Consider the following 26,382-nt stretch of genomic DNA (forward strand, 5'->3'; position numbering starts at 1 on the left):
AAAGGTCCGCCGTGATGAGATTTTTCAAAGAAACTTTTCCTCTTACGGCATCGATTTCTCCCACGGCGGAAAAAGAAGACGAACGCGAACGCGGCGTAACGAAGAAATATTATGCCGGGAGAATTTTCTTAGATCTCTCCGCTCTTAACAATCGTTGAGATCGCCGGGAACAAGCTTCGCGGTGAAAGTCTCGCCGGGCTAGTATGAATTTTTAACTCGCCTCGCGCAATGCGGAGAATAAAAAGTGCCCGGTGCCTCGACGCGCGGACCGCTCGCGTTACTGCAATTTGACGCCCCGAGTGCATCGTCGCGCGAGTAATTAAGGGTCACCAGACAGCTGCGCAGGTGCGTCTCGAGGAGATGAATTCCGGACTGGAGAAATAATTTAAACTTAGTCGCGAAGTGCCGGGCACGAGTTGCCCCGCAAACTATGCGCGAATTACGTGGATCTCTGTTCCACGACGCGGATCCGATAACGGAAAAGAGAGGGCGAGGGGAGGAGAAGGAGGGAAAGGCGAGCGGGCGTTGTCGGACACAATGGGGGGAGGAGGGAGATGGGGGGCCTATCGCGGAAAGATGACGGCGGATGGAAATCGGGACAAGCGGCCCGTCGAGATATACCGCAAGAAGATCGCGGGATCATAGCGGCGATTCTGCACGCCTAGATCCGATCGCGGTGGCCAGCGGCTCTACGCGCTGCAAATAATTACAGCCGTCCTTACATTCCATAGCGAGGCGGGCAAACTGGTTCCGAGCGCGCGGCCACTTGCGCTAGAACGCGGCGAGCGAGAGAGCCGCGGCAGAGGAAACCATATTTCTTTAAAGTATCGTAACGCGTGCTTTTCATCCGTGCGTCCCTGCGTGGCGCAACCACCGCGACAGCGATTTGTATTTGCGTCACATGCGGGAGCCTCGACAATAATTATGCGCATAGACAAAGTACCGCGCACGAAGCACGCACCCGCGACATTTTCTCTCCGACTTCTACCTCTCGCGCGAGCAATATTATTTCTCTTTCCAAGTGTAATCGGCCGATGTGGAACGCAAAATAAATCTCGCGAGTTTCCCGTGCGCCGACAGTATCGGCGCTCGTAATCGAAAGCTGTTTCACCGGAGACAAAAGTTTTCACTTCTTAAACGTTTCAATAACTGCGTTTCGAATTAAAAGATTCCGTCGGTTCTCTATATTGATAAATTTATTAAGCTCCGCTGGCTCGAAAAAGCATCCGGGGAACGAAGTCGGAACGAAAACTGAAGTAAACTTCGCTCGAAATTAGTTGAAGAATGAGACGCGTCTTGTCTATAGTCGTCGCCGCTTAATTCGCGATATTAATCATGCCGAGTCCTCGAATTCTCGGCATTAAGCTCTATCGCTTCGTTGGGGCGAGCGTCGACCCCGTGATAAATTCGTTTCACGAGTCGCGGGGGAAAAACTTTCGGATTAAAAAAAAAAATAAAAAATAAAAAAAAATAGGGGGAAAATTATTCCCGTTAAAAATTTAGAGAGATTTGAACGAGGCTGCGGAATCGCCGCTCGTTGTAGTTAAACCCACGCTCGCGTTATTCCCGAGTGTTTACACTCGGTCGCAGAAAGATTTTGCGAACAACAGAAAACATACGTCGTCTCCGCGCGGGGTGCAGGGCCACGGTGCGGTGGCGGTCGTAGGCGCATTAATAATGTAAGTGTGCAGATGGTGTGCAGTGAGTGCGCGGCGCCGCTGACTAGGATCAATGTTCCGTTCGCGGTCTATATAGCTGGCACACGGCCGCGCGCCGCGATATATAGGTAACAACGAAGAGAAAGAGAGAAAGCCGGTGCTGTGTGGGAAACAACACGGTTGCACACACCCTGCTCGCTCGCTCGCTCTCCGTTCCCCGTCCCCGCCCCGCCCCGCCGCTCCGCGGCCCGCACGCTCGGATAATGCATTTGCGCGAATATTTTAACCAATCGTAGCGCGAAATTACCATATGGAAATAAGTTCCCTTTCTCCGTCTCTCTTTCTCTCGATCGATCCGAATTTTCGCCGCAACTAGGCACGCGCGCGGGGGGCGAAAAAGAGAGAGAGAGAAAAGAAAAAAAAAAAAAAGAGGACTCCTCCAACTTGCGCCGCCAAAGAAAGATTCTCCTTTCCGTCGTGATTCGAGGGAACACGTGGTCCTCGTGTTCCCGCGTAAGCTCGCTGCTTATGGAAACTGTACTTATGTAATTTCGGCACGCGGCCCTCGAGGAAAGAGCCCATTTCGGGAATTTCGTAATTCAGAACGGATGAATCTAATTTTACGCGCCAAACTGTAAATACGCCGCTGAACAGAAGGAGGGGAAAAAGTGTTACGTTACCCCGATCTCACGTTGCGACCGCACGCCGACGCAAGCGCAATTAGGTTTCTCTATTTTCTTATTTTCAACCGTGTCATCTTCCGTGTGAATATAATATCGCAATTTCATTTTCCCAGGCGCCGTCAATATAGAGTTCCCGATCGACGCCGCGAAATAATATTAACGCATTTGAGGGATCGCGCCGTCGAGTTAAAACTGCGGGATTTCAATTTCCAAATGACTCGCCGTGATAAATTGCGGGCCTCTTCGAAACGGGCTCGACGACGGCCGCCGCCAGAATCGAGATATCAAAGCGTGTACTGCGAAGATGAATAGTAACATATTTTATAAATTTATTCACATGATTTAAATAAATCAAAAGTATACAGTTAAGTCTCACGTCACATGCGCAAACGCTCGCGCGGACTTGAACCATCGCCGGATCGCGCGAGCGCATGCACCACGCTTTTTGTTTCTCTCACTCTTCGATTCTTGCCTTCTCTTTCACGCAGCGAATTGTATCTTACATGAGGCGCGGCGATAAAGAGTGTATGCTCAATATACATATTTACATATCATACAATCGTCTTTCCATCGCTTTTTTTTTTCTCACTCTCTTTCTTCCTTACTCATTCACATTTTCCTTTCCCCAAATTTTTTTTTTTTTCTTTTCGAGGACATATAAAATTACAAAAAATTATCTACCTAGTCGAGAATTTCAGAGTCAAAGCTAGCATCATGATCCTATTACGCGGTGAAGACGTCGAAACGCGACGTATGTCAATTACATGGATGTATATGTACAATGTACATACGTACACGGGCGCGTACTTGCGTAGTAAAGAGCATTATTTACACGGATTCGTCGTAAGTAGAAAGTATTTACATAGGGATGAAATCGCCGCCGCGAAAGGGACGATTCGCGCGTGAACTTTGAGATCCTTGAGTGCGTTTGCTGAAAAGTCATCATAAAGTAAAAAAAAAAAAAATAAAAAAGAATTCGCAGAGGTGCACAGAGAGTCTCGGAATTTTCGGCTACGACAACGGTCGATTCTTGTATGAATTTTGTGCCGAGCATTTTAGCGGGATTACAAGCATTTCTTTTTACACTTAATTTTAAATCAAACTCGTTCGAAAGAAGATGCCGAATCGAAAATGAACGTCGGAGATCGTCTCTCGAAGTTAAACGCTGTGAATAGAAAATTAAATACTTTTTACCATTAAGCTTTTCGAATACTTAAATCAATTACCTTTTCGCGCTTTCAAAGCTTAATCTGTGCGTGCTAAATTGCGAGTTTTAATCGTAAAGAATTTAATGTAAGAAATTATCACAGTTTGGATGATAGATTTTTTATCAAAAGCAGTTCTGTATATAAGAGAGATCCAAGACACTTTGTATACCAGAACAAAACGTATTTTCGTAAGACATTTAGAAATTCGTAATTATATAGAGGGTGCGCGCCCCGATAAAGGAACAAACGACAAGAGGGTAGGCCGAAAGACTTCTTACATCAAACACGCAGAGTAAAGGAAGACGGGAAAAAAAAAATTAAATGCAGAAATAACAGAAAAAAAAAAAAATAAAACAGATCAAATAAAAATAAGAAAAACGTTGTTCACACACTCAGAAAAAAATCGAAATTTTCGTTGAGCAAAGAAGGAAACTGGTGCAATCGTTATCGCAACAGACATCCCCGGAACTTCCAAAGATAATTATGATATGCAAACACTCTGTCTTTCGTCCTCTGCGACGACGTCTCCGAATTATGTACACGAATCTCGCGGAGGTTCGTGGCTCGACGCGCGCACAAAGTCTCTAAGAATTCATAGTTCGTCGGAGCCCGTGACCGTGCGTCGTGCGGACGAACACGAGAACCAGCACAACCTTTTGGAAACGAGCGACTTCCGCTCGCAGTTATCGCACTTGAGTTGAGAGCTCCGAGATCCCACGCGGGAATACCGAAGTTTTTTACAGGGAGCTAAACCAGGTAGGCCTGTCCAGAGGTGGGCGGGGGTGGCGGGGGTGGGGGCTGCTGTTGTCTCCAGGCGGTTCTCTCGAGGGTGGAGTAATCCGAGTCGATGGATGAGTAAATGTGCTCGGACAGCGGTCTTCTGTGGTCCTCGCTAACGCCGCAGTTGGCGGGGTTGGCGGTGGTCGTGACGAGATTATTGCCTGGCACCGCGTCCCGGTAGGCGTGATTGACGGTTAACCTGGGCTGCCCTGGCGACGACGACGGCGGCAACGGCTGCGGCTGCTGCTGCGACAGCATCGGGGCGAGCGGGGCCCCGCCACACGAGTAGGCCGGCGGCGCGTGTTGCAGCATCAGCGCCGACGAGGCGTCCTTGAAAAGCGCAGCACGTTGACCGCCACGCAGAGTCGATATCCCGGTTTTCTCGAGACTGCCGACTCCGCCGTCCAACGTGTAGGTATTGATATTGCGCTTGTAAACCAGCGGCGAGGACTTGCTTTCGATGGATATGTCGCCGACGGCGGTGGTGGTGGTAGTGGTGCTGGTCGCGATAATCGCGGTCGTCGTGGACGACGGAATCGCGTATCTCAATCGTTCCCAGAACCTCTTCTCGCCCCACGTGAGGATGAGCGCCGCTGTTCTCAGGTACGGCCGTAGCTCGGGATCGCGCTCAACCTCGGTGCCAACGTGGCCGGCTTGTATGACGATCAGCTGGGATGCACGGCCGCGCAATGCCTCGTGCAACGCTGCGCGAAACTCGAAACGCGACCACTCAGTCTGAAGAAAATCACGAGTGAGCACAATCAACACGCGTCGAGAAGCGTCTACTGCCTCGAGGACGGCCGGGGCGGGCGCGGAGGCGCGTAACACGCAAGGTAGATCCCGATGATGAAGACAGAGTCTCAGACCGGCCGCGCCGTGTTCGAGCTCGACCGCCAGGGAATGTAGAACGAAATCTTCGTCGTTCGGGCTGTAACACACGTAACAATCGTAGAGCCGATCGCGATCGGCGTCGCAGCAACCCGCGGCGATTGCGGCCGTGGGTCCGAGGTTCGCCGTAGTCGCAGCTTTCCCCGATTTTGTCCGTAGAAATCGCAATCCGTACTTGGAGTAAGCCCAGGCACCGACCGGCTCGCGGAACACAAAGGCGAGCACTATAATCACCAGAAGAACGATGATGGCCGAAAGAGTGGCAGCCACTAGCGGTAAATAGTCGGACACCATGATGCTCTCGATGACGCCGCCTTGAGCGAAATAATCCGAGCAGGCGGTTTCGTTTACGTTTAAACGACGCCGGAAAGACGGCCTGGCGTCACCGCCGTAGTAACACCACACGTCGCCGGCATCGATAACTTTGTGGGCATTATCCGATACCCAGGATGATAACTCTTGCAAAAACTTGCAGCGACACGACCACGGATTCCCACCGAGCGACAGCTCAATCAGTCGAGCATTTAAGGTGACTTGCCACACCGGAAAAGTAACCAGCCGGTTGCCGTGCAGTCTAAGAATTTCGAGCGACCGGAGCGGCAAAAACGTCAAGTTGCCGATGAAACCGATCATATTGTTCTGCAGGTAAAGCTCGCGTAAATGTGACAGCCGCTCGAATTCGAAGCCCTTCAGTTCGCGTATCCGATTATCTTCGAGATGTAAAATCTGCAAGTTGTTGAGGCCGTTGAAGGTGCGATTCTGGATCGACTCGATGCCACTGGCGTTCACGTACAACACCCGCATGTTTTTACGCCCGATGAATACGTGGTTTTGCAGCTCGCGCAACACGTTGCCGTCTAGGTAAACTTCGGTGGCGTCCATCGGTATTCTTCGTGGAATTTCTTCGACTCCGAGTCCCGAGCAGTCGACCGCGTTCGTATTCCACGTCCGGTCGTTGTAACATTTGCAGCCGGCCGGACATGTCATCTCGCAGTCGCAGGCGTCGAAATCGCAGCAGTGACAAAGGGCGAAACAGTGCGCCTCGTAACGGCAGAGAAATTGTTCCGATCGCGCGGTCGAAGCTGGAACGATCGCGACTCCCCGCGGCCCGGAAGTACGGCACATGACATTGTCGAGGTCCATGACGCGCGGATATTCTCGCGTCGAAGTTTGATTATTGATGGCCGGCAGCCAGTCCATCGAGCAATTACAGTTGAAGGGATTGCCCCCGATGTAGAACTCCGGCAGCGGTTTATTTTCCGGTACCTTCGTCAGCAGCAACGACGTCAGCTCCATCCTCTCGATCATGTTCGCGTACATATCAACCCGGGTGAGATTCACTTTGTGTTCGAACGTGTTCGATCGCACGGTGTTGATGTAGTTGTTGTTAATAAACAACAGCTCGACGCTGTCCGGCACGGACAACGGCGAGAGCTCGGTAATGCGGTTGTGGCTGGCGTCTAAAGTTTTCACCTTAGAGTCGCGAATTTTGTAATAATTGCCGAGACTTTCGATAAAGTTGCCGTGAATGTCCAGCCACTTGAGATTAACGGGGATGAAGGCGTAATCGAACCACTCTATGTGATTTTCCGACAGATTTAATAGCAGGAGGCTGGTGATGCTGGTGAACACGCCGTTAATGTCCGATAGAAAGTTACCGTCTAAACGAATGGCCTCTAATTTTAAGTTGCGGTCGAATGCGTGTCTTTCCACGTGCTGCACTTTATTCCGAGCTAAATTCAATATCTGCAGATTCGGCAGATCCCAAAGCATTCCGTGCGACAGATTTCCGACGTCGTTGCCGATCAAACGTAGACCGGTGAGCTGGTGCAGGTTGCGAAAGGAGCCGTTGTGAAACTCGCTGATCCGATTTTCACCCAGGTCTAAAGTCTTGAGGAAGGCGAGATCGCGCAACGCGTCCGGCACGGCGGTGAGCTCATTGCCGCTGAGATCGAGCTCCTTGAGGTCGGAGCAGTTGCGAAACGCCAAAGTGTCGATGCTCGAGATCGAGTTCCCGGACATCGTTAGGCGGTTCAGCACGAACAGACCGTTGAAAAGTTGCGCTCCTATGGTATGGAGCTTGTTGTCGGAGAGCTCGAGCGTGTGAAGATTGTAGAGCGGCAGGAAGGCGTTGCTCTCGATGCGGTCGATGGAGTTGTTGCGCAGATCGAGAATTTGCAGGAAGAACAGATCCTTGAACATCCGCGCGTCGATGTGCGTCAGCTGATTGTACGAGAGGTCGAGCACGATCAAGCGAATCAGACCGAGGAAAGTAGTCTCGTCGACGTGGTCGCTGGTGAGTCGGTTGTTGGCCAGATTGAGCACCAGCAGCTGCTCCAGCTGCGTAAAAACGCTGTGCGGCAAGTCGCGTAGGCCATTGTACGCCAGGTGTATCTCTCGCAGGTCACGCGTGCTCTTGAAGAGATCCTCGGGCAAAGAGTTATCAGGGATGGGGCCGGTGCGACTTAAAGCTAAAATAATCAGAGAACTCGGATTTAAAAAAAACATCAAATATATTTCCGTAAAATTACAAAGTGAGTTAGATTATAAATTTTTACTAATAATATTATATTAAAATTGGAATCCACAAAGATGCTAATTAATTGGAGGGGAAAAGAAATTTGATAGATGCGATTCTGGGAATACGAAGGGATTAGAATGATCGGGATGATAGACGTAAATGACAGGATCGTTATCGGATAATTCTGTTTTGACTGCTGGAGGAGGGAAAGATTGAAGTTCCGGAGGTTCTTGAGGCGGGTGAAGATATATGGATGCTACTTGATCGAGGAAATGTCGGTATCGGGAATTAGGCAAAGGAGAGAAAGCAGAAGAGAAAGAATGTGAAAAGCTTGGGAGAGGAACCGGAGAAGGGGGACGAGAGAGAAACGAAGGAAGGCGGTGAGGTGACGCGATCGGAGTGGGCGAATATGAAGGGCCTTGGGCCTCGCAATAATCCGTGTACAGTCGGAGCTCGGGGTAGCACACTTTACAGTGGTAACTTCCGCCGCATGGCATAGGAAGTCTCCTTTTTAATTCAACGAGCAAGTAGTCGTAGTCCGACGAATGATTATTAGAATCCGCGGAAGAACGTGGTTGCGTTCGGCTCACTATAATTGAGCGATTTCCAATTTTTAAAAATAATACAGAAGGTGGTAATTCGGAAAAGTGAGAAGTCGACTTACTACTTAAGCAGTTTAAAATCAGGCGGTTCAAGCGTCGAAATATGGTTTGGCGTCTAAACGTCCTGCTGGTGGATCGGCGAATTCGTGCGACCGGTGTCCGGTGTAACGGCGGAATTTGATCGGCTAGCGGATCGGTTGATTTGAGCGACTAGCGGATCGGCTGGTTCGTCTTTCCATTCGGAGCACTCGGAATTTCCACACGAAGCTCGGTTAGAATAATGACAGGTGCCGAGAACTTTTTGAGAATGAATGAATGTTCCGCCCGCTCGCGCTTTTTATACGATTCAAAAGAGCGTTGTTTACGGGTGCCGTGCGCACCGCTTATCGTAGGGCCGTCTGATTCACTTTTCCGAATTTTCCGTTGTTATGACTCTTTTCTTAAAAACAATCCACTTGGCCTTTCATTTATTGTTAGTCATCTTTGTGGATTCAGAATGTTCTGCGTGTGAGTGAGCGCGACAAACGACGGTGCCATTTCTAGTCATTCGCCTGTCGCGCTCACTCACGCGCAGCTTTTTTGTCACTCTTACGTCTATACATTTTATATATTTTAATTTTTTTCTCGAAAACTATTGAGAATTTTTAAAAATTGTATTTTACTTTTTGTCTTAGATTTCAATTTTCTACCCATAGTTTTTGGGAGTGACACATTGTTTGGGACACCCTGTATATATATATATATATATATATATATATATATATATATATATATATATATATATTTCCAAGGGCAGTTTTGACGACAGTACTTTTTTTCAACGTTAAATTATGTACAATTACTACAGAAATAAGGTTCAACAACTTTAACTTTTCAATTTTTTGTAGTTTTTGATTAAAGTGAAATAAAGTACAGAAAGGCAGTTTCGACGACTTCTTATATGTATAGGCAGTTTAGACGACAGTGTATATAAAATGTACACATGCTAACGATACAATGGCAGTTTTGACGACAGTGTATACGAAATGTACTAATGTACACAATGCAATGGCAGTTTTGACGACACTTTTTTTATGTATGGGCAGGTTTGACGACAGTGAATATACTAATGCTAACAATGCATTACAGATTTGACGACTTTTTTTTTAATGTATGGGCAGTTTTGACGACAGTGCGTATACTAATGCTAACAATGCATTGGCAGGTTTGACGACTTTTTTTTAATGTATGGGCAGTTTTGACGACAGTGCGTATACTATTGCTAACATTGCATTGGCAGGTTTGACGACAGTGCGTATACTAATGCTATCAATGCAATGGCAGTTTTAACGACATTTTTTATATTTAAGTAGTCTTGACGACAGTGTGTATAAAATATACAAATAGTAACGATGTAATGGCAGGTTTGACGACATTTTTTTTATGTATGGGCAGTTTTGACGACAGTGCGTATACTAATGCTAACAATGCATTGGCAGGTTTGACGACTTTTTTTTAATGTATGGCCAGTTTTGACGACATTATTTGTACATATGCTAACAATACAATGGCAGTTTTGGCGCCAGTATCTATGAAATGTACTAATTCTATGTAGTAATATCAAAATTAACTGTATTCTGAAATTAAATCGTTAAATATACTTAAACATTTAAGCTTAATTAACATTTTTGTAATAAAAGTTTGTAACGGCAGTTTTGACAATTTGTCGTCAAAACTGCCTTTATACCACGATGTTTTTGACGCCGGTCGTCAAAACTGCCAGATGTCGCCAAAACTGCCAGGTTTTATAAGAAAATGTCGTTGAAACTGCCATTGGACATATATAATTCTAAGGTACCACCTTGCTATTAAATTAGATAATAACTATTGTGTTTATAATTAAATGTGGCAGTTGGGTTTCAAGTTTTATTTGTCTGAGTGCCGCGTTTAATCTTATTATCAGCTGAAAATTATACGACTACATTTAACATTAAATGAAGCGCTAAGATACTATAATTGCCGTAATTAGCGTTAAGTGTTTCAAATATTCTGCACGTAGACTATGCGTAGACTTCCAAAAATTTTTTATACGCTCCCATGCACCTATCCGGAAATAATCGCCGACGCGTGTAGACAGTGGCCGAGTTTCGTTAAAGGCAGAAACGCACATCGTGGTCCGTCAAACGTTGCTATTTACAACAGTTACATAAATTCGCCTCTACAAGTTAAACACGTAATGCCACGACTGATATTTACACGATAAAAGTAACAAATTCAGCAGCTAGGTCGTTTCAAACTGACTTGTTGATACAATTCTTTCGTTCTCTATACCTAATGCTTTAAGAAGCGTTAACACGGATAAATATTTCTAAAAAAGAGAATTAATTTGAGAAACAATCTGCATTTGCGACGTACATGACCGTTTAACGACGGACGAAGGACACGCAGTGATAAAAATTAGGATTGCAGTTCTGCTTCTTTGATTTTTGCAATTATGTGGTACAATATAAAATACTGATGCACCGTAATATAAATCTAACGAGTTTATTACAATTGATGTCTCGAATCTGACTATCGGTCTTCTTCGCGCCACTGTAAACACACGTACTCTCCACAGAAATTATAACAGACGACACAGTAACTCACTCGAGATTTTGCTGCGTACAAAAAATATTCTTACAGACTAGATACGGCCTATGTACAATCTACATATTAATTCGTCGAATGATTGTTGCTGGTGTGCGTACGAATTCTGCATAAAACTCGTATGCTATCTGGTAAGAGCAGCAAAAGAAAGCTTACAACTAGTGTGTACTCATGTAATCGAAGGTGTTGTAATTTTATGGGATCTTATGGAAGGTGGTTTGAATAAAAGAAAGAGACTGGAGCGATGTCTGTGCGATGGCTTTATTTGAGAGCGACTGACTGCTCTGGACCGATACAAGTTCAAGGCAGCGATTCCGTTGACACATCCTTCATTGTCTGTCTATTGATATCAGGTATCAATTTGTTGGAAACGCAGCTGAGAGATGCACGCGTGTTTTATCATTTTAAATGATGAAGGACGTATCAAAGTTCTAGTCGGAGATACATTACGAAGTAACTAAGAAATTAATCTAAAAAGATACGCATTACTACGGGGAACATTACTACGGGGAAATATCACACTCCCCCTCGTAGAAAAGAAAAGAGAAACGTGCAAAAGGCTTTCTAGAATTTATCATACTGTAACCGGGTAGGTGGTTTACGTTCACGTATTGGTCCCCTACGAAAAACTACGGGTGTTTTCGTTATTTCGGAATCTTCTGCGGGTGGAACATCCGCAAGCGTATTCTCAGCAGCGGATTGTAAATTCGCGCTACTTGGAAGTCTCCGCGGGGTATTGTTTCTCTTTTCAAGTCCAGGTGGTGGGGCATAAGAACGGATCGTATCCGAAACGACTGCCGGGGTTTTATCCCCAATTTTACGAAGTTGATTTACATGACGCCGAACGATAATGCCATTATCTAAACTTATTTCATAATGTAAAGCGCCAATTCGAGACTTAATTCTACCGAGGAGCCATTTAGTTGTACCAGTATAATTACGCGCACTCACTCTTTCCCTCGCTTGAAAAATTTTTTTACAAATATTTGTATTTTTATACGGTGTTTGTGATTTGTAAGTAGGATGAATAAAATCTAACGGTGAATTAACTTTTCTTCCGAAAAATAAGTCTGCAGGAATTTGTTTTGTTTGTGAATGTTCGCAAGTTCTATATTGTAAGAGTAATTTGCATAAATTGTAGTGTATGGATTTGTTTTCTGCACACATTTTTTTAAATCCATTTTTAATTGTTTTGACCATGTTTTCAGCCTGTCCGTTCGTAGATGGATTGTATGGGGCAGTATACTTTAATGTGCAGTTAATTTCTTGCATAAAAGTTTTGAATTCAGAAGAAATAAATGTTCTCCCGTTATCCGTTACTATCATTTTAGGACAACCGTATTCACTGAAAATTTCTCGACATGTTGCTATAGTAGATTCAGCTGACATTGAGTTGACGATTTTAACGATGGGGAATTTTGAATATGCATCGATTAGGATAAGGAAAAGTTTTCCCATAAAAGGTCCCGCGAAATCAATGTGCACACGATCAAAAACCTTTGTAGAATCTTCCCAGAAATGTACGTCCACTTTTGGTGGATTATCTTTGTGCAGGTTGCAAATTGTACAATTTTTAACAAGATTTTCTATATCCTTGTTTAATGATGGCCACCAAACTATCTTGCGGGCCAAATTTTTCATTTTTGAAATTCCGAAATGTCCCCAATGTAATTCAAGAAGAATTTTATGTTTTAGTTTTTCTGGAATGACAACCCGATCGGAACGTAATATAACTCCGTTACAAATTGAGAATTCTTCTATGTTAATGTTTTGTTTCTTGCGATTAGATGTGTAATTATGTGTTGTAATTTCTTTGTAAATTTTTTGTAATTCTGTATCCGTTTTTGTACAATTTGCAATTTCTTCTGCTGTAAGTGGTAGGAAGTTAATTGTTTCTAAATGAAAAATATCAATTACTTCATGTGTGTCATTTTCGTTTTCCAAAGGCAATCTAGAAAGGCCGTCCGCGTTTGCATTAAGTTCAGATTTCTTATATTGAATATCGTAATTGTAGGCACGTAAAAATAATGCATAATGTTGCATACGTAATGCTGAAAATGTTGGTAAGTTTTTATCCGGTGAGAAGATTCGTGTTAACGCTTGATTATCCGTAACAAGAGTGAATTTGGTACCGAAAAGAAATTGATGAAATTTTTTAATGCCAAAAATAATGGCATACGCTTCTTTATCAATGTTCGTGTATTTTTGCTGTGTAGGGTTTAATTTCTGAGATGCGCATTGAATGATTCTTTCCGATTTATCGGGGTACACGTGGGAAAGTACTGCGCCAATTCCGTAATTACTTGCATCCACTGCTAAAATTAAAGGTAATTCGGGATCGTAGTGTGCAAGTATTTTATTTTCACTAAATGCTTGTTTAGCTTTGTTGAATGCGTATTCGCAAGAATTATTCCATTTAAATTGAACATTATCTTGTAATAAGTTATGAAGTGGATGTAAAATTTCCGAGAGATTTTTAATAAAACGCGCATAATAGTTAACGAAACCTAGAAAAGCGCGTACCTCTGTTTTATTTGTAGGTCTAGGCATTTTTTTAATTGCCGCGTATTTTGCCGGATCTTTATTAATTCCATTTTTATCTATTATGTAACCGCAAAAGTGTATACTATCTTTAAAAAATTCGCTTTTCTCTAAATTTATCTGTATATTAAATTCCTGTAATCTACGGAAAATAATTTCTAATTTCTTAATGTTCTTCTTTTGTTGCGCTAGCGATTCGAATATCGTCCAGAAAAATTTTGACCCCGCTAATATCGTGAAAGATTTCTTCGATCGTACGTTGCCAAATCGCGGGGGCAGAAGCTACACCGAACATAAGACGCGTAGGTTGATATAGTCCGCAATGTGTGGAGAGAGTGAGTAGTTTTTGTTGTTTTTCGTCTATACGTAATTGTAAATACGCTTTTTTTTAAATCTATTTTAGAAAATATAGTCATTCCTGACATGCACGAAAATAGTTCCTCTAATTTGGGCAGAGGATATTCATCAATAAGTAACTGCTTATTAAGTGTCACACTGTAATCTCCGCAGATTCGTACTGAACCATCTTTTTTTTAGTGCCGGGACAATGGGCGTGGCCCATTCGGATGATTTAACGGGTAATAGAATCCCTTTCGCGGTTAATTTATCAAGTTCAGTTTTAATTTGGTCTTGCATCTTGAAAGGAACGGTTCGATGCTTAATAAAAACTGGTTTCGCGTTATCTAATAGTGTAAATTTACCCACGTAAGATTTGATTGCTCCCTTGCGTTCCGTGACAATATCGTATTTTTGTAATAATTTTTTTATTATTGAATTTTCATTAATTGTATGTATGTATGGCGTTGTGATTTCGTCATCGGTATATAAACCGTTCATTTCTTTAGTATTTACTAGTTCGTGAAACCATTCTCTGCCCAAAAGAGGTTTACAATGAATTTTAACAATGTATAAATTTAAATTTACGCTACGCTTATCCGATTTAACTCGCACTTGAATGTAACCGATTGTATTAATCGGATCTTTATTAAAAGATTGTAATCTTACATTCGGCGGAAAGACACGATGCGACGGAAAGAATTTCTTCGCGTCTTCCGCACTAATGAGATTCACGGCGGCTCCCGTGTCCACTTCGAAAGTCATCTGATGTTGCTCGACTTGAAGCGGCATGATGAATTTACTCCTTGCATTGGCAGTGTCGATGGTGCAGACTTCCTCGACAGTATTGGCGGATTCCTTCCTTTTCCTAAAGCACACCCGTGCTAGGTGCCCTTTTTTCTGGCAGAAGCTGCATTCCACATTTTTGGGAAGTGTACACTCATTTGCGTAATGCTCTTTTCCGCACCGAAAACACTTCACATTTTTAATTGGTGATGGCACGTTCTCAAATTTCCGGTCCGGTTTCGAATGCGTGGGGCTTCTGAAATTCTTCTTGTAGTTGACGGATGATGATTTCACATTCCGTTTTTGTTGACCTTTTTTCTGCGAGTTTCCTTTGTATCGGTTGGTTTCCGAATTCACGTATTGTATACTTTCGGCTGTTTGAGAAGGGTTGCGCAATTGCGTGGTACTGCTTTCAGCAAGCTCCATGGTGATGGCTGTAGAAATTGCAGAATCAAAAGTCAAATTTTGGGTTTCCAGAAGTCTTGCCTGAATATTTGGATTGCGGAGGCCAGCTATCAATTGCGTACGTAAGGCTGTCTTCAAATAAGCCCCAAAATTGCACTTCGCACTGAGTTTATGTAAATCATTGACAAAATCGCGCACCGACTCGTTTTCCTGTTGCTTTCTTTTATGAAAAACAAAAATTTCTGCTGCTTCGAGAGGTTCCGGCTCCAGTATCGCTTTCAATTTGTCAATTAACGTAGCCCAGGGAGCGGTGTAGGGATTGGTATTATCCATAGTACTCTCCAGCTTGGTGTAAGTATCCATGCCAATGTATTGTAAAAGATAAGTACGTTTCTTTGCCTCGGTGGTAATGCCAAAAGCCTCGAAGGCTCCTTGTAGTCGCTGTAACCACGTAGTCCACCGGTGTTTAGTGGCGTCGAAAATTTCAATTTTAAACGAGCCGGGAATCTCAGTCATGTTGGAAGGCTCGATAGTTTCCATGGACTCTGTACTCGTACCTGCTCCAGTCGAAACGTATGGTTGTAAAGGTGAAGTCTGTGGTTCAATTTTAACGGTCACTTTCTGCTCTTGGTCTTTACCGGTTTTCTGCATTAAGTACAAAAGACCTCACACCCAAGAGAGAAAATGCACAATCCCATCCTCGTCGCCAGTGTTGTAATTTTATGGGATCTTATGGAAGGTGGTTTGAATAAAAGAAAGAGACTGGAGCGATGTCTGTGCGATGGCTTTATTTGAGAGCGACTGACTGCTCTGGACCGATACAAGTTCAAGGCAGCGATTCCGTTGACACATCCTTCATTGTCTGTCTATTGATATCAGGTATCAATTTGTTGGAAACGCAGCTGAGAGATGCACGCGTGTTTTATCATTTTAAATGATGAAGGACGTATCAAAGTTCTAGTCGGAGATACATTACGAAGTGACTAAGAAATTAATCTAAAAAGATACGCATTACTACGGGGAACATTACTACGGGGAAATATCACAGAAAACTTGATACATAAAAAAGATTATTAATATAAAGAAAGAGATTTTACAAAATTAATTGTACAACTTAAATAATAAATCACTGTCATGATAAAACTTTTCGATAAATGTTATTCTCAAAAAGCGAAATACAATGCGTGCCACAAATTTATCAATTATTATTAAAAAATGCAGAAACTCAATCCGCGAAAACTTGATACATTTTCGAGAAGATTAGGTCCAACGTTTTCTTCCAAGCCTCCTGCACATCCGGCCTATATTGCTTCCAAAATAGAGAAGGGAAAAGATTTAATATAAATTGTTTTAAATTCTAAAACAAAATTTATCTTATTACATATCTAGAAAATTTAACGTGTACTACAAATATAGATAAAATTAATGTTGAACTAACAAAAATACATAGTAAACAAGATAAATTATCAACTATTTATTTAAAAGAATATTATCGTCAAATACTTTTAGTGCCAGAATCAGAAATAAAATTATCAAAATTTTTTTTCATATTTTATATATCATATTCAAGTCACATCATGACTTGAAAATATTAACTTATATAGTAAAGCAATAGAAAAAGATAGAATTTTGAAAGGAAAAAATAAACATTTACTTATGTTACGTCAGGTTTGGAAATAATTCTAGTAGAAGGATTACCGCTTCTCAATGATTAAGGAAATGGTTTGAGAGCAGGTAAAGGGTAGAGAGGGAGAGACGCAACTACCAATTCTTGCGTGACGCGTGGGAGACAACGCCACGCGTATTAAGCGCTAGGAAGGTATTTGAACGACAAAAGATTTGAGTTAGCGCGATTTTTGTTTTTTTGAGGGAAAGAATTTTACTTCTTGTTCCCAGGGAAAGAACCGGAGGTGTTTTTCGCAATAAATGGAGCTCAAAGGTTCATTAAAAAGAAAATTTCAGTACTCAGATTTTAGTAAGATTTAATTTTAACATTTTTATTCTTCTGAGTGAAGCGAAATAGAGATAGTGGAATATAATTTTAATAGTATTAATAATAAAACAAGAAGTTATAAACTGATTAAAATTTAATTAAATATACTAAATTAAAATTAAAACATTCTTTTTTTTATTATTAACAAATTACGCGGGAAATAACACAAAAATTCTATAATAATAATAATTAATCGAGATCGATTTCAATTATTTCCGAGATCTTAGCTGACGATCTCGGAAATACTCGATCAATCAGTCTGATCGGAGCTAAGAAAGGGTGTTCCACCCCGGGATAAAATATGAGGACGTTCTGATCAGGAGATGCCCTACTGGCCTCTCTCCTGATCTCCTCAGGATCGAAGGAATCAGGGCCTATTGTAAAGGCCCTTTCAGGGACGGGATCCGTCCACAGAGAGCAAGTTTTCCGGAGGAGCTCGAGGAGAGGATCTACGATCGCTCTAGGTTCCTCTTGCCCGCCGAGGAACTCCACACTCGGGGCGGGGGAGGGGGAAGGCTCTGGGCCGTCAGACTCTTGCGAAAAGACAGTATCGTCGTCAGTAAAGGAGTCAACCTCCTCAGGCTCCCCAGGATGAGGTATCGGAGACGGAATAGGAGAGGAGCATGCTCTAGGTGCAGCTCCTGAAGAATGAATCGAAATGTCCGGAGAATAGGAAGGAGTCGTAGGGCGGAACTGCTCTGAATCAGGCTCAGGTTCGGTCGCGTTGTCGCTTGTGCTCGGCGGATTCGGAGAAGGGGGAAGTTCCCTGGGTATCTCAACGTTCTGGGGAACTTCCTCGGGAACCGGTGAAGTCGGGGGAGCTGGGGGTTGAGGCGACCACGACCTCTCTCCTCTTCTTCGGGGAGGGTCGGTTCTTATCTTCCCTGGCGCCGCCGCGAATAAATATTGGATAAAGAAACTCTGAATCAGGTTCCTCAAATTCCGTATTTGCCGATTACGGCGAGCCCGGCTTTTCTTGAGTGTTCTTAAATTCGATGATTTTACTAAAAGGATTTCATTTTAATGAATTAAGTTAGTAAATGAATTATGGAGAGGAAAATATGCCTGGGCATCACGTCTCACAACTCCTTTCGGATCTCTCCGTCGTCACCCTAAGCCCCCTTGGTTCCTCTAGCCAAATGGGGCCTTACTCAAGTCAAGGTTTTGATAGTCACCATTTATTGGCGGCATATCGCAACCCCCGACAAAAGGAAGCCCGCTAGGCAGGTCGAGGCACCCAAGAAAACAGGCGGATTTGAGAGAGAGATAGCGAAATTATAAAGCGTAAACGGCACCCTGACCATTCCCTCAATTTTCATTTTATTTTTATTTATTCAAATTTAATGCAAGAAAAATCTATTTAATGGAACCGTTTCTGGTTTTAGGGGAGGGTTAGGAGAAAATAAATGATTTCACTTTCTACTTGTTGTCTTGAGGTTCCGTAGACTGACTTTTTGAATCCTCACTTTATTTCTGCCCACACAAAGTTGCACAAACAAACACTTTCCTTTCTTAAAATCTCTGGTAACAATGGTAAAAAAACTATGATGTGAAGTTCGGATTGAGAATGAGAGCGAGCGTCGTCGAAGCGCTCGGTTTTATAAGCTCGGAAAAGGGGAGGACCAGCGCCAGATTCTTAGTCTTATCCAAAATTTTAATTCTATTCGTTAGGCTTATTTTTCCACTTTTCCGTCTTTACAATTATTGGTCGCCCTTCTTTCAGTTTTTTTAATTTTCTAAGTTTTCGCCCTTAGTTTCTAATTTTTGGTGAGGAGTTCCCGATATCTATTGGTCCAGGAGAAAATGTTTATGAGCTCCCCTCTACGTGGTTTTAGCCCTTCTAAGCTTCCGGATAACAGATTCGAAAATGTTTAGATAATTTCTTTTTATCGGCAGCGTGCAATTGCTCCCTGAATTTTATAGTTTCCGGCCGCGTATCCCATTTTTATTATTACAGGCTTCTTGCCTCCGTTTTCTAATCCCTAAGATCCACGGCGAAATTTGATTTTACTAAATTGTTTTTCTTCCCGAATTTTCTTTGTGTACCGCCAGGCATTTATTGTTAGTTTAAGATATTCCAAATCTTTCCGAGCTATTAATGTTTATTGAATATTTTGACAAATCCTTTTGTTTCGATTTTTTTTATATTCCGCATCTGTTGTACAATTGTTTCAGGTTCCTTCTTTTATTTATACATCTGGCGATTCAGGATATTCCGTCGGTTAAAATTATTTTTCTGGAAACTTAGAACCCTCTCCTTTGATACCAATTCATTCGGTATACTTTTCATTATCTACTTTATCAACCATGTGTCGGAAAAAGGAGATGTGGAGTTACAGGACGTAACACTTACTTCAAATTGTTTTTGTGTTTGCCCACGGTTTTTGTGTTTTTTAGTTAAGTTTATTAAATTCGCCTCTATTAATTCCGAATCATGTATTTGCTCGATTATTTTATCAAGCGTTGCTACAATATTTACTGCATGCGCTTGGAATCTTTTATTTTTGGATTGTTAATCGAGAGGAACATCTTTAAATAACTTAAACTGTTTTTGATTATCCGGATATTCTTTAAAATATCTGTAAAAATGCAATTTAGAATTATAAAGTTAGTAAGTTCGCCAAACGTGCAACATTTTGAGAAAATAGTTAAAGTGAGATCGTTTAAAGACCAATGCTCCATTATTATAATCATGTTTAAATGCAACATAAAGGTAAAGTATTAAAGATTATTCTTTATATCATGCAGTGTGAAGATTAATAATAATAAAATAATTTCTTGCTGTTAAAAAGAAATGGTTTAGAAAGCAATAAGAAAAAGTCAATCAGTTTTATATGTTGTTTTTGAAATGCCCTTAATTTATTCACACGCTTTAATTCTTTTCTTTTTTTTTGGGCAACTTTAAATATTCGAAATTGTCGAACGCGAAACTTCAATAAGCACACTAAGACGTTCAAAAGATACAAGCTGGCAAAAACGTCCGTTTATCTCTCGTTCGCATACGAATCGCAAGTTCTATTTGCGGAATCGATCACCTTAGCATACCAAAGATATAATATTAAATTGCAAGCAGCCGGACAATGTCGTAATAATTTGCTCGCAATCACTCGCGATAATAAAGGCAGCGGCGACAATTTAGCACGCACTCAGCCGCTTCTTTCGCGACGCAGTACGCATTAGCAAACGCGAATGATTTCGACGAAACGTGAGGGTGTTCGTGACAAAGTCCATCGCGCGTGACACGGATTTTTTATCATGCATCAGATACGCATTGATGATTAATTCATTAAATAAATAAATGGCTCAATGAAATGCGGAAGTTCTTCGTCGGGCAAGGAAGTTTCGATCACGATGGAGGAATTTCTAACACGCCTATTGTTTGTCACTCGCAGCGAAACAATTTTTTTAATTAAAAATTAAGATTTTTTTAAATTAGCTATTTTCTTTATTTTTAGTTGTAATTAGGCATTCAAGTGGCTGAAAAAGCTAATAAAAATCGCTCATTCATTCTCTCATTCTTTCTTTTTCTCTGTGCTGTTTACTTGCGACGAAGCGATTACTTTCGCGATCGTCGAAGCTTACGAGAAGCGATCCGGCAGAAAACGCGTGTGGAGCAAAATGAAGAAAACGGCAATTCACTCATGCCAGTAACAGAGCGACGTCAACCGACACTTCGTCTTAACGAACAATCGCCCATGTGCTTTGCACCAATCTTTTTTGTTTTTCGGTCAGGCCGAGTTTCTCGTCTAGTTTGCTGTCGCTTTGAAAAAAATCGAACAGTCCGCGGAACGCCATTGTTCGTCTCGCCATAAGGAAATAAAGCCTGATCTATGGCAAACAATTGCACCGTTGATCAGATGATTATGGCACAAATGATCTTTAATGAGAGACTTGACTTCTCGTCGCGTCAGTAACTAAATATAAAAATGCGCCTGCATATATACGCGGAATTTATGCTAACTGCAATGCGCACGTTTTCTGAGATTTTTTTGTGAAACCTAACAATGGGTCAGCAGACGATTTAATTGCGTGCAATTAATCTGACAAAAAACATTTAATAAGAAAACAATTTGAATAAAGATTCGGAATATTTGGACAAACTTGGGAAACTAAAGCGTTTTTAATATCAGTTTTTTTTAAGTGCTACACTGAAAAAAATGTTGTTAAACAGATTAAATCTTTCAATTAAACCTAAATTTAGTTAATAAAACAAAATTATTATTTAACCGAATTAATTGTTGTCCATATAAACCACAAATTACTTTAATTTATTAAAAATTTTGTTGTATTAACTAATTTTGGGTTAGTTAAAAGGTTCAATTTGTTTAACAAAATTTTTTTTTAGTGTATAATTAAATATTAAAACTGTATCGTTACACTTTTTGTGTGTCGAACTAAATATTAATTACTTCAGTACAAATAATAATCAGAAGACTTGTTAAAAAAGATAAATACTCATTCTATTTCGCGTCAAACGCTGAGACGTTAAAATTGACATTAATATTAACAAACAAAGAGAAATATTATCAAATTATCACGGTATGCAAATTTGATTAATTATCAAGATATTTCGTATTTTTTAAATTTTGAGGTCAATCAGTAGAATTTCTTCGCAAGAAATACAAAAAAAATTTTGTTACAAAGGGAAATAAAACACTTAGAGAAGAAGATAGTTATTTTGAACCCAACCATAATTTTAATACAATTATAGCTGGCTCTAAAAGTGACTATTTCTTTCTCAATAAAGAAGCAGCGCAAATTCAAAGTAAATCTAAGTAGCTCTCGTTCGTGCGACGTCAATCGTCGTCGGCTTTTCTTTTTCTTTTGATTTCGACATCGTAGCCCGTAACTGGTTGCGTAAATGGAGAGATAAAGCGTGAAAGATAACTGCGTTAATACCAGCGAGAGTGGCACGAGGGAAGAAACGAGTTGGAGGCACTGTACTAGACTGCGACACGACGAAGCCCCGCTTATAGAAAGGAATCGTATTAATTGCGTTGTAATTCGGTGTGATATGTCACGTGCCACGCGTGCTGCACTGGTCAAGCGGCGACTACTCGATGCCGCGGCAGATCTAACTATTTTAAAGTCGTCCCCACCCAATTGCCGAAGATATCCCGATGGTAGTATTCGCGTTACACACCAGATGATAATTGTGGGCCCAAACTATCTTTAAAAATCCTAATCAGGAGCAAAAAAGTGCGTGCACCACTGATAAAGAATTATTTCTCTTGGCAGTGATAGCACGCCAGACAAATATTAACTTTATTTTCTGATTTCCGAAGGCACGCAGAGTGCGGCTCTAAGTAGATCAATGTGTTATCATTTGAATTTGCGTAATTTTTATATAAAGTAAAAAGCACTTTAATAAATGAGATTAAAATAACTTTTTCTACGTGGTGATAAACAGAGCCTTCAAAAAAAAAAAAATTTGCTGTTTTCTTTATTTTTAGTTGTAATTAGGCATTCAAGTGACTGAAAAAGCTAATAAAAATCGTTCATTCATTCTATCATTCTTGTTCTTTTTCTCTGTGCTGTTTAGTTGTGACGAAGCGATTTACACTATTCGGCGATAAGTCTTTTCGATTCCCAAATGTCCGGCTTGCAGCGAATCGAAAATTATTTCGACGCGATCCTTCTGCGGTACCACCAGTTTCCACTGGTCGAGATCGACTACGGCTTGCGATATTTCTGCGCGGGGCTTCCGAAAGTATAATTCCCCATTCGTGATTTGCCATCCGTTATGTTTCTGCGGGTCCACTGTGACCTCCGCTTTCTTTGCGTCGTACCACTTATCCACGTCCACCGCGACAGCACAAAGTTATTCGTCTTTTCCGGGATTCTCGACAGTGCATTTGGTACGTAATGCATCGCGCCTTTACAATGTTCGACCACGTAATCGTATTCCAAAAGCTCTAAAGCTCACCGCGCTAACTTTCCCATTGGGCTTTTTAAATTGTGCAACCATCGGAGGCTGCTATGATCCGTAATTAAACGAAAAGAGTACCCCTCTAAGTACGGACAAAACTTTTTAATCACCCATACGACCGCGAGGCACTCCTGTTCGGTTGTGGAGGATTGTTACAAGCCATTAATTGATAAATCACTACCATTAAATCTGTCCGAACAATTGACGGAGCCAGAATCGGAACAATTCCGCCCCACGTCTCTTTCCTATACACCAGATTCTTCCCTCATCTCCGACTCACGGTTTCCCGGAGCTGAGTTCAGAGCATGTTTCTCCACTTTCTTTGCCTCTCTAATTTTCTGCTGAACTCGAGGAAGTCGATCCTCTGGCCGAAGATGACTCTATCTCTTTGCCAGAGCTAAACTTCCAGGATCCTACTTCGTCACCCGTCCCGAGTATCGAGTTCCTCGAGGAGCAAGAGAAACCGAGAGCGATCATAGATCTTTTCCTCGAGCTTCTCCGAAGGATTTGTACTTTGTGGACGGATCCTATCCCGGAAGGGGCCTTTACCATAGGCTCTGACCATTTTAATCCCGAAGAAATCAGGAGGCAAGCTAGCCGCTCGTCTCCTAATGAAAACATCATCATTTACTATCCGGAGGTGGAAACTCCGTTTCTGGCCCCTATGAGACTGTTAGACTTGGCATTTGCGAGAACCACAGTTAGAATCAATGAAATAGAGGAAATCACCCTGGATTAGACATACACATACACACACACATATATTTTCTCATGTACTGTCACGATATTTGTAACGGTGCACCCGGCGATGCACCGTTCCGGCCACAACAACGGCCGGCCGCCGGACACAATACCGTCCGGCGGGGACCCGGGGCGCGGTGCGCCCAAAACTTTATATTATTTAACAGCCGGAATGGAACGGCAGCGCGTAGCCGTTCCGCGGCTAAGTCCATCCGCGGACTTAGTCGAGCTCTCCCGAGCGCCGCCGAACCGCGCCGTCGACATCGAGGCCCGTCGTTTTCGAGCGCGCCGCATCCCGGGGCCTCGGCGCCACGCGTCGGGATACGTCACGTACCCCGTTGAGCCCCGGCATCCCTGCGCCGTCACTTTTTACGTATAAAAAGTCGACGCCAGGACTCAGCGGGACCGTCCTGATCCGTTCGCTCTCGAGCGAACATCCGTTTCTAGAGCACAAAACCACGGGGTGAAGCAAACTTCGTCTCGGCCAGGAGATCCTGGCGCTCACGATCCTCTGGTTACGAACTCTGACCGAACGCACGACTAGCTCGTGGGGTGGAGCGCACTCCGCCTCCTTCGAGGACTCTCGATCCTACGTCTGCGGCACGGAAAGACTCGAAACGCATTTAAGATCCCGTCGCACCGTCGTGATCCACGGGGTGGAGAGATCTCCGCCTCGGCCAAGAACTTTTGGCTAACGACACAGGTCAAGGTGCATCCTGCCCAAGCGCATCGCGTCCACCGCGATCCACCGACGCATAGAGATTTCAAACCGCGAGCTAGATCATTCTGTACCGCGATCCATAGCACGGCGGGCCCCGCCCGTCACTCCGTGCCCGCGTCCCGCATACCGCCTCCGCCCGACAGGACCGATCACGAAATCTACGATCCGCGCCGAACACCGCGCCCACGATTTCGCGCCACCCACCGCGCCTCACGCGGGGCATCCGCGACCATCCGCGAATTTACGTCTAGCGCACGCGTTACATCGATCCGCGATCGAAAGGGCCGACGCGCCCACCGGCACATTGTATCCGCGCCGCACACTTATTCACTTTATCGTGTTAACATTCTGTATGTATATATATATATATATATATATATATATATATATATATATGTGTGGACGTTGACGGTGTCCAGCCGGCGCTACAAGTCGCGCAGAATAAGGGGGTCACAATTTAAAACATAAAGGCAGACACTTGACAAATTCACAAACAAAATCAAATATATTTAATAAACAAATAAAGAAAATAACAAGCGATAATAAACACGATAAAAAGTAAAGCACAAATTATAAAAAGAAGCAATCCTCTCATTTGAGAAGATAAAAGCGGATCGGTATAGACCGCGTTTGACTTATCTGTATTCCGCAGCGGCGGAAGAATGCTGTCGGCAGCAAGCGCAAGGAACTCGCAGTTCGCAGCTTGCGGTTCGCAATTCGTGTTTCGCCGTTCGCAATTTGTGTTCGCAACAGAGCCTGGTCAGGCTTGAGAACGCAGAGTGTTTCGCACACATGCACTCGATGCACAAACTGGAACGCGGTAGAACGAATGGAATATAAAATATAAAGTGTCGTATAAGACGACAGCTCAGCGATGTGCTCGCTATGAAATTCGGAGGGACTCTGAGGGCTCGGCTGATGCAACGAGCCTTCAGAGCTATTGTATAAGGAAAGTAAATCGGGAGAGTCCCGGAAGTCCGCCGGGTAAAGTCCCGAGACAAAGTCCGTTTCAAAGTTCGTTCATGGAGTAAACAATTATTAGAAGAAGGGCCGCGGTATTAGAATTTGCTTTCTTCTTCGTATGGTCGGTAACGTGTGAGGTGGCGTCATCCGACGTGTAGCGTCGAAGGGATCCGCCACAACCACTCCCCCTCCAGTTTCCTAATCATCCAGAGAAGGGAACGATACTCTTCGTGGTCTTGAAGATGATGGTTTAGGGTCTTCAGGTGTTAAGAAGTTAAGATTTTCAGAAGAGCTGGTATGAGTCCGGGATGCCGTTGCTTGTCCACTGATATGTGACTCTATGAAAGCTGGTTTCAAGGAGTCTGTAGAAACGACTTTCTCCAGTCCATCAATTTTGATGACGTATGTTTTGTCGTTGAGTCGTTTGACGATCTTGTGAGGTCCCGTGTATGGTGGTTGAAGAGGTCTTCTGATTGTGTCGACGCGCTTGAAAACGTGGGTACACGTTGAAAGCTCAGGATACTGGAACGGCTTGATTGTTGAATGATGAGATGTTGGAACTGGTTTAATAGTTTGAATCAAGCGTTGGTAGCTAGTTAAGAATTCGGTAGGATTCGCTTGTGAGGAGCGTGTCACAAAGAATTCTCCAGGTAAGCGAAGAGTAGTGCCATAAAGCATTTCTGCAGGGGAGGCGTCCAGGTCCTCCTTATGTGCCGTTCTGAGGCCGAGTAATACTGAAGGAAGCAGATTTGGCCATGGAGTGTGTGGATCGCACATTAAAGCTGTTTTGAGTGTGCGATGAAGGCGTTTAACAATTCCGTTAGCCTGTGGATGATATGGTGTTGTATGAATCCGATGAGCTCCCATAGATGAGGCCAGACAGGAGAAAAGAGCAGATTCAAATTGACTTCCTTGATCCGAAGTAATTGTGAGAGGTGTTCCGTAAACACAAATCCATGAGTTAAAGAAAGCGTCGGCGACTGTGCGGGCAGAGATGTTCTT

General features: G+C 43.0%; 1 protein-coding gene across 1 annotated transcript; it reads right to left on the reverse strand.

The window, feature by feature from the left end:
* Nucleotides 1–3,929: 3,929 nt before the first annotated feature.
* Nucleotides 3,930–13,515, reverse strand: LOC139102703 (toll-like receptor 7). Its single transcript, XM_070656811.1, has 2 exons — nucleotides 11,568–13,515; nucleotides 3,930–7,688 (listed from the first exon to the last, which is right to left on the reverse strand). The coding sequence occupies exons 1-2, from the start codon at nucleotides 13,513–13,515 to the stop codon at nucleotides 4,297–4,299; spliced, it is 5,340 nt and encodes a 1,779-aa protein (XP_070512912.1). The 3' UTR covers nucleotides 3,930–4,296.
* Between the last annotated feature and the right edge of the window lie 12,867 nt (nucleotides 13,516–26,382).

This window comes from Cardiocondyla obscurior, linkage group LG05, assembly GCF_019399895.1.
Source record: "Cardiocondyla obscurior isolate alpha-2009 linkage group LG05, Cobs3.1, whole genome shotgun sequence".
NCBI lineage: Eukaryota > Metazoa > Arthropoda > Insecta > Hymenoptera > Formicidae > Cardiocondyla > Cardiocondyla obscurior.

Coding starts and splice junctions, on each gene's coding strand:
- LOC139102703 (XM_070656811.1), bottom strand. CDS start 13,515: ATGCCTAGACCTACAAATAAAACAGAGGTACGCGCTTTTCTAGGTTTC. Junction 7,689..11,567: donor TAGGGGACCAATACGTGAAC/GTAAACCACCTA, acceptor TGATTATTTTAG/CTTTAAGTCGCACCGGCCCC.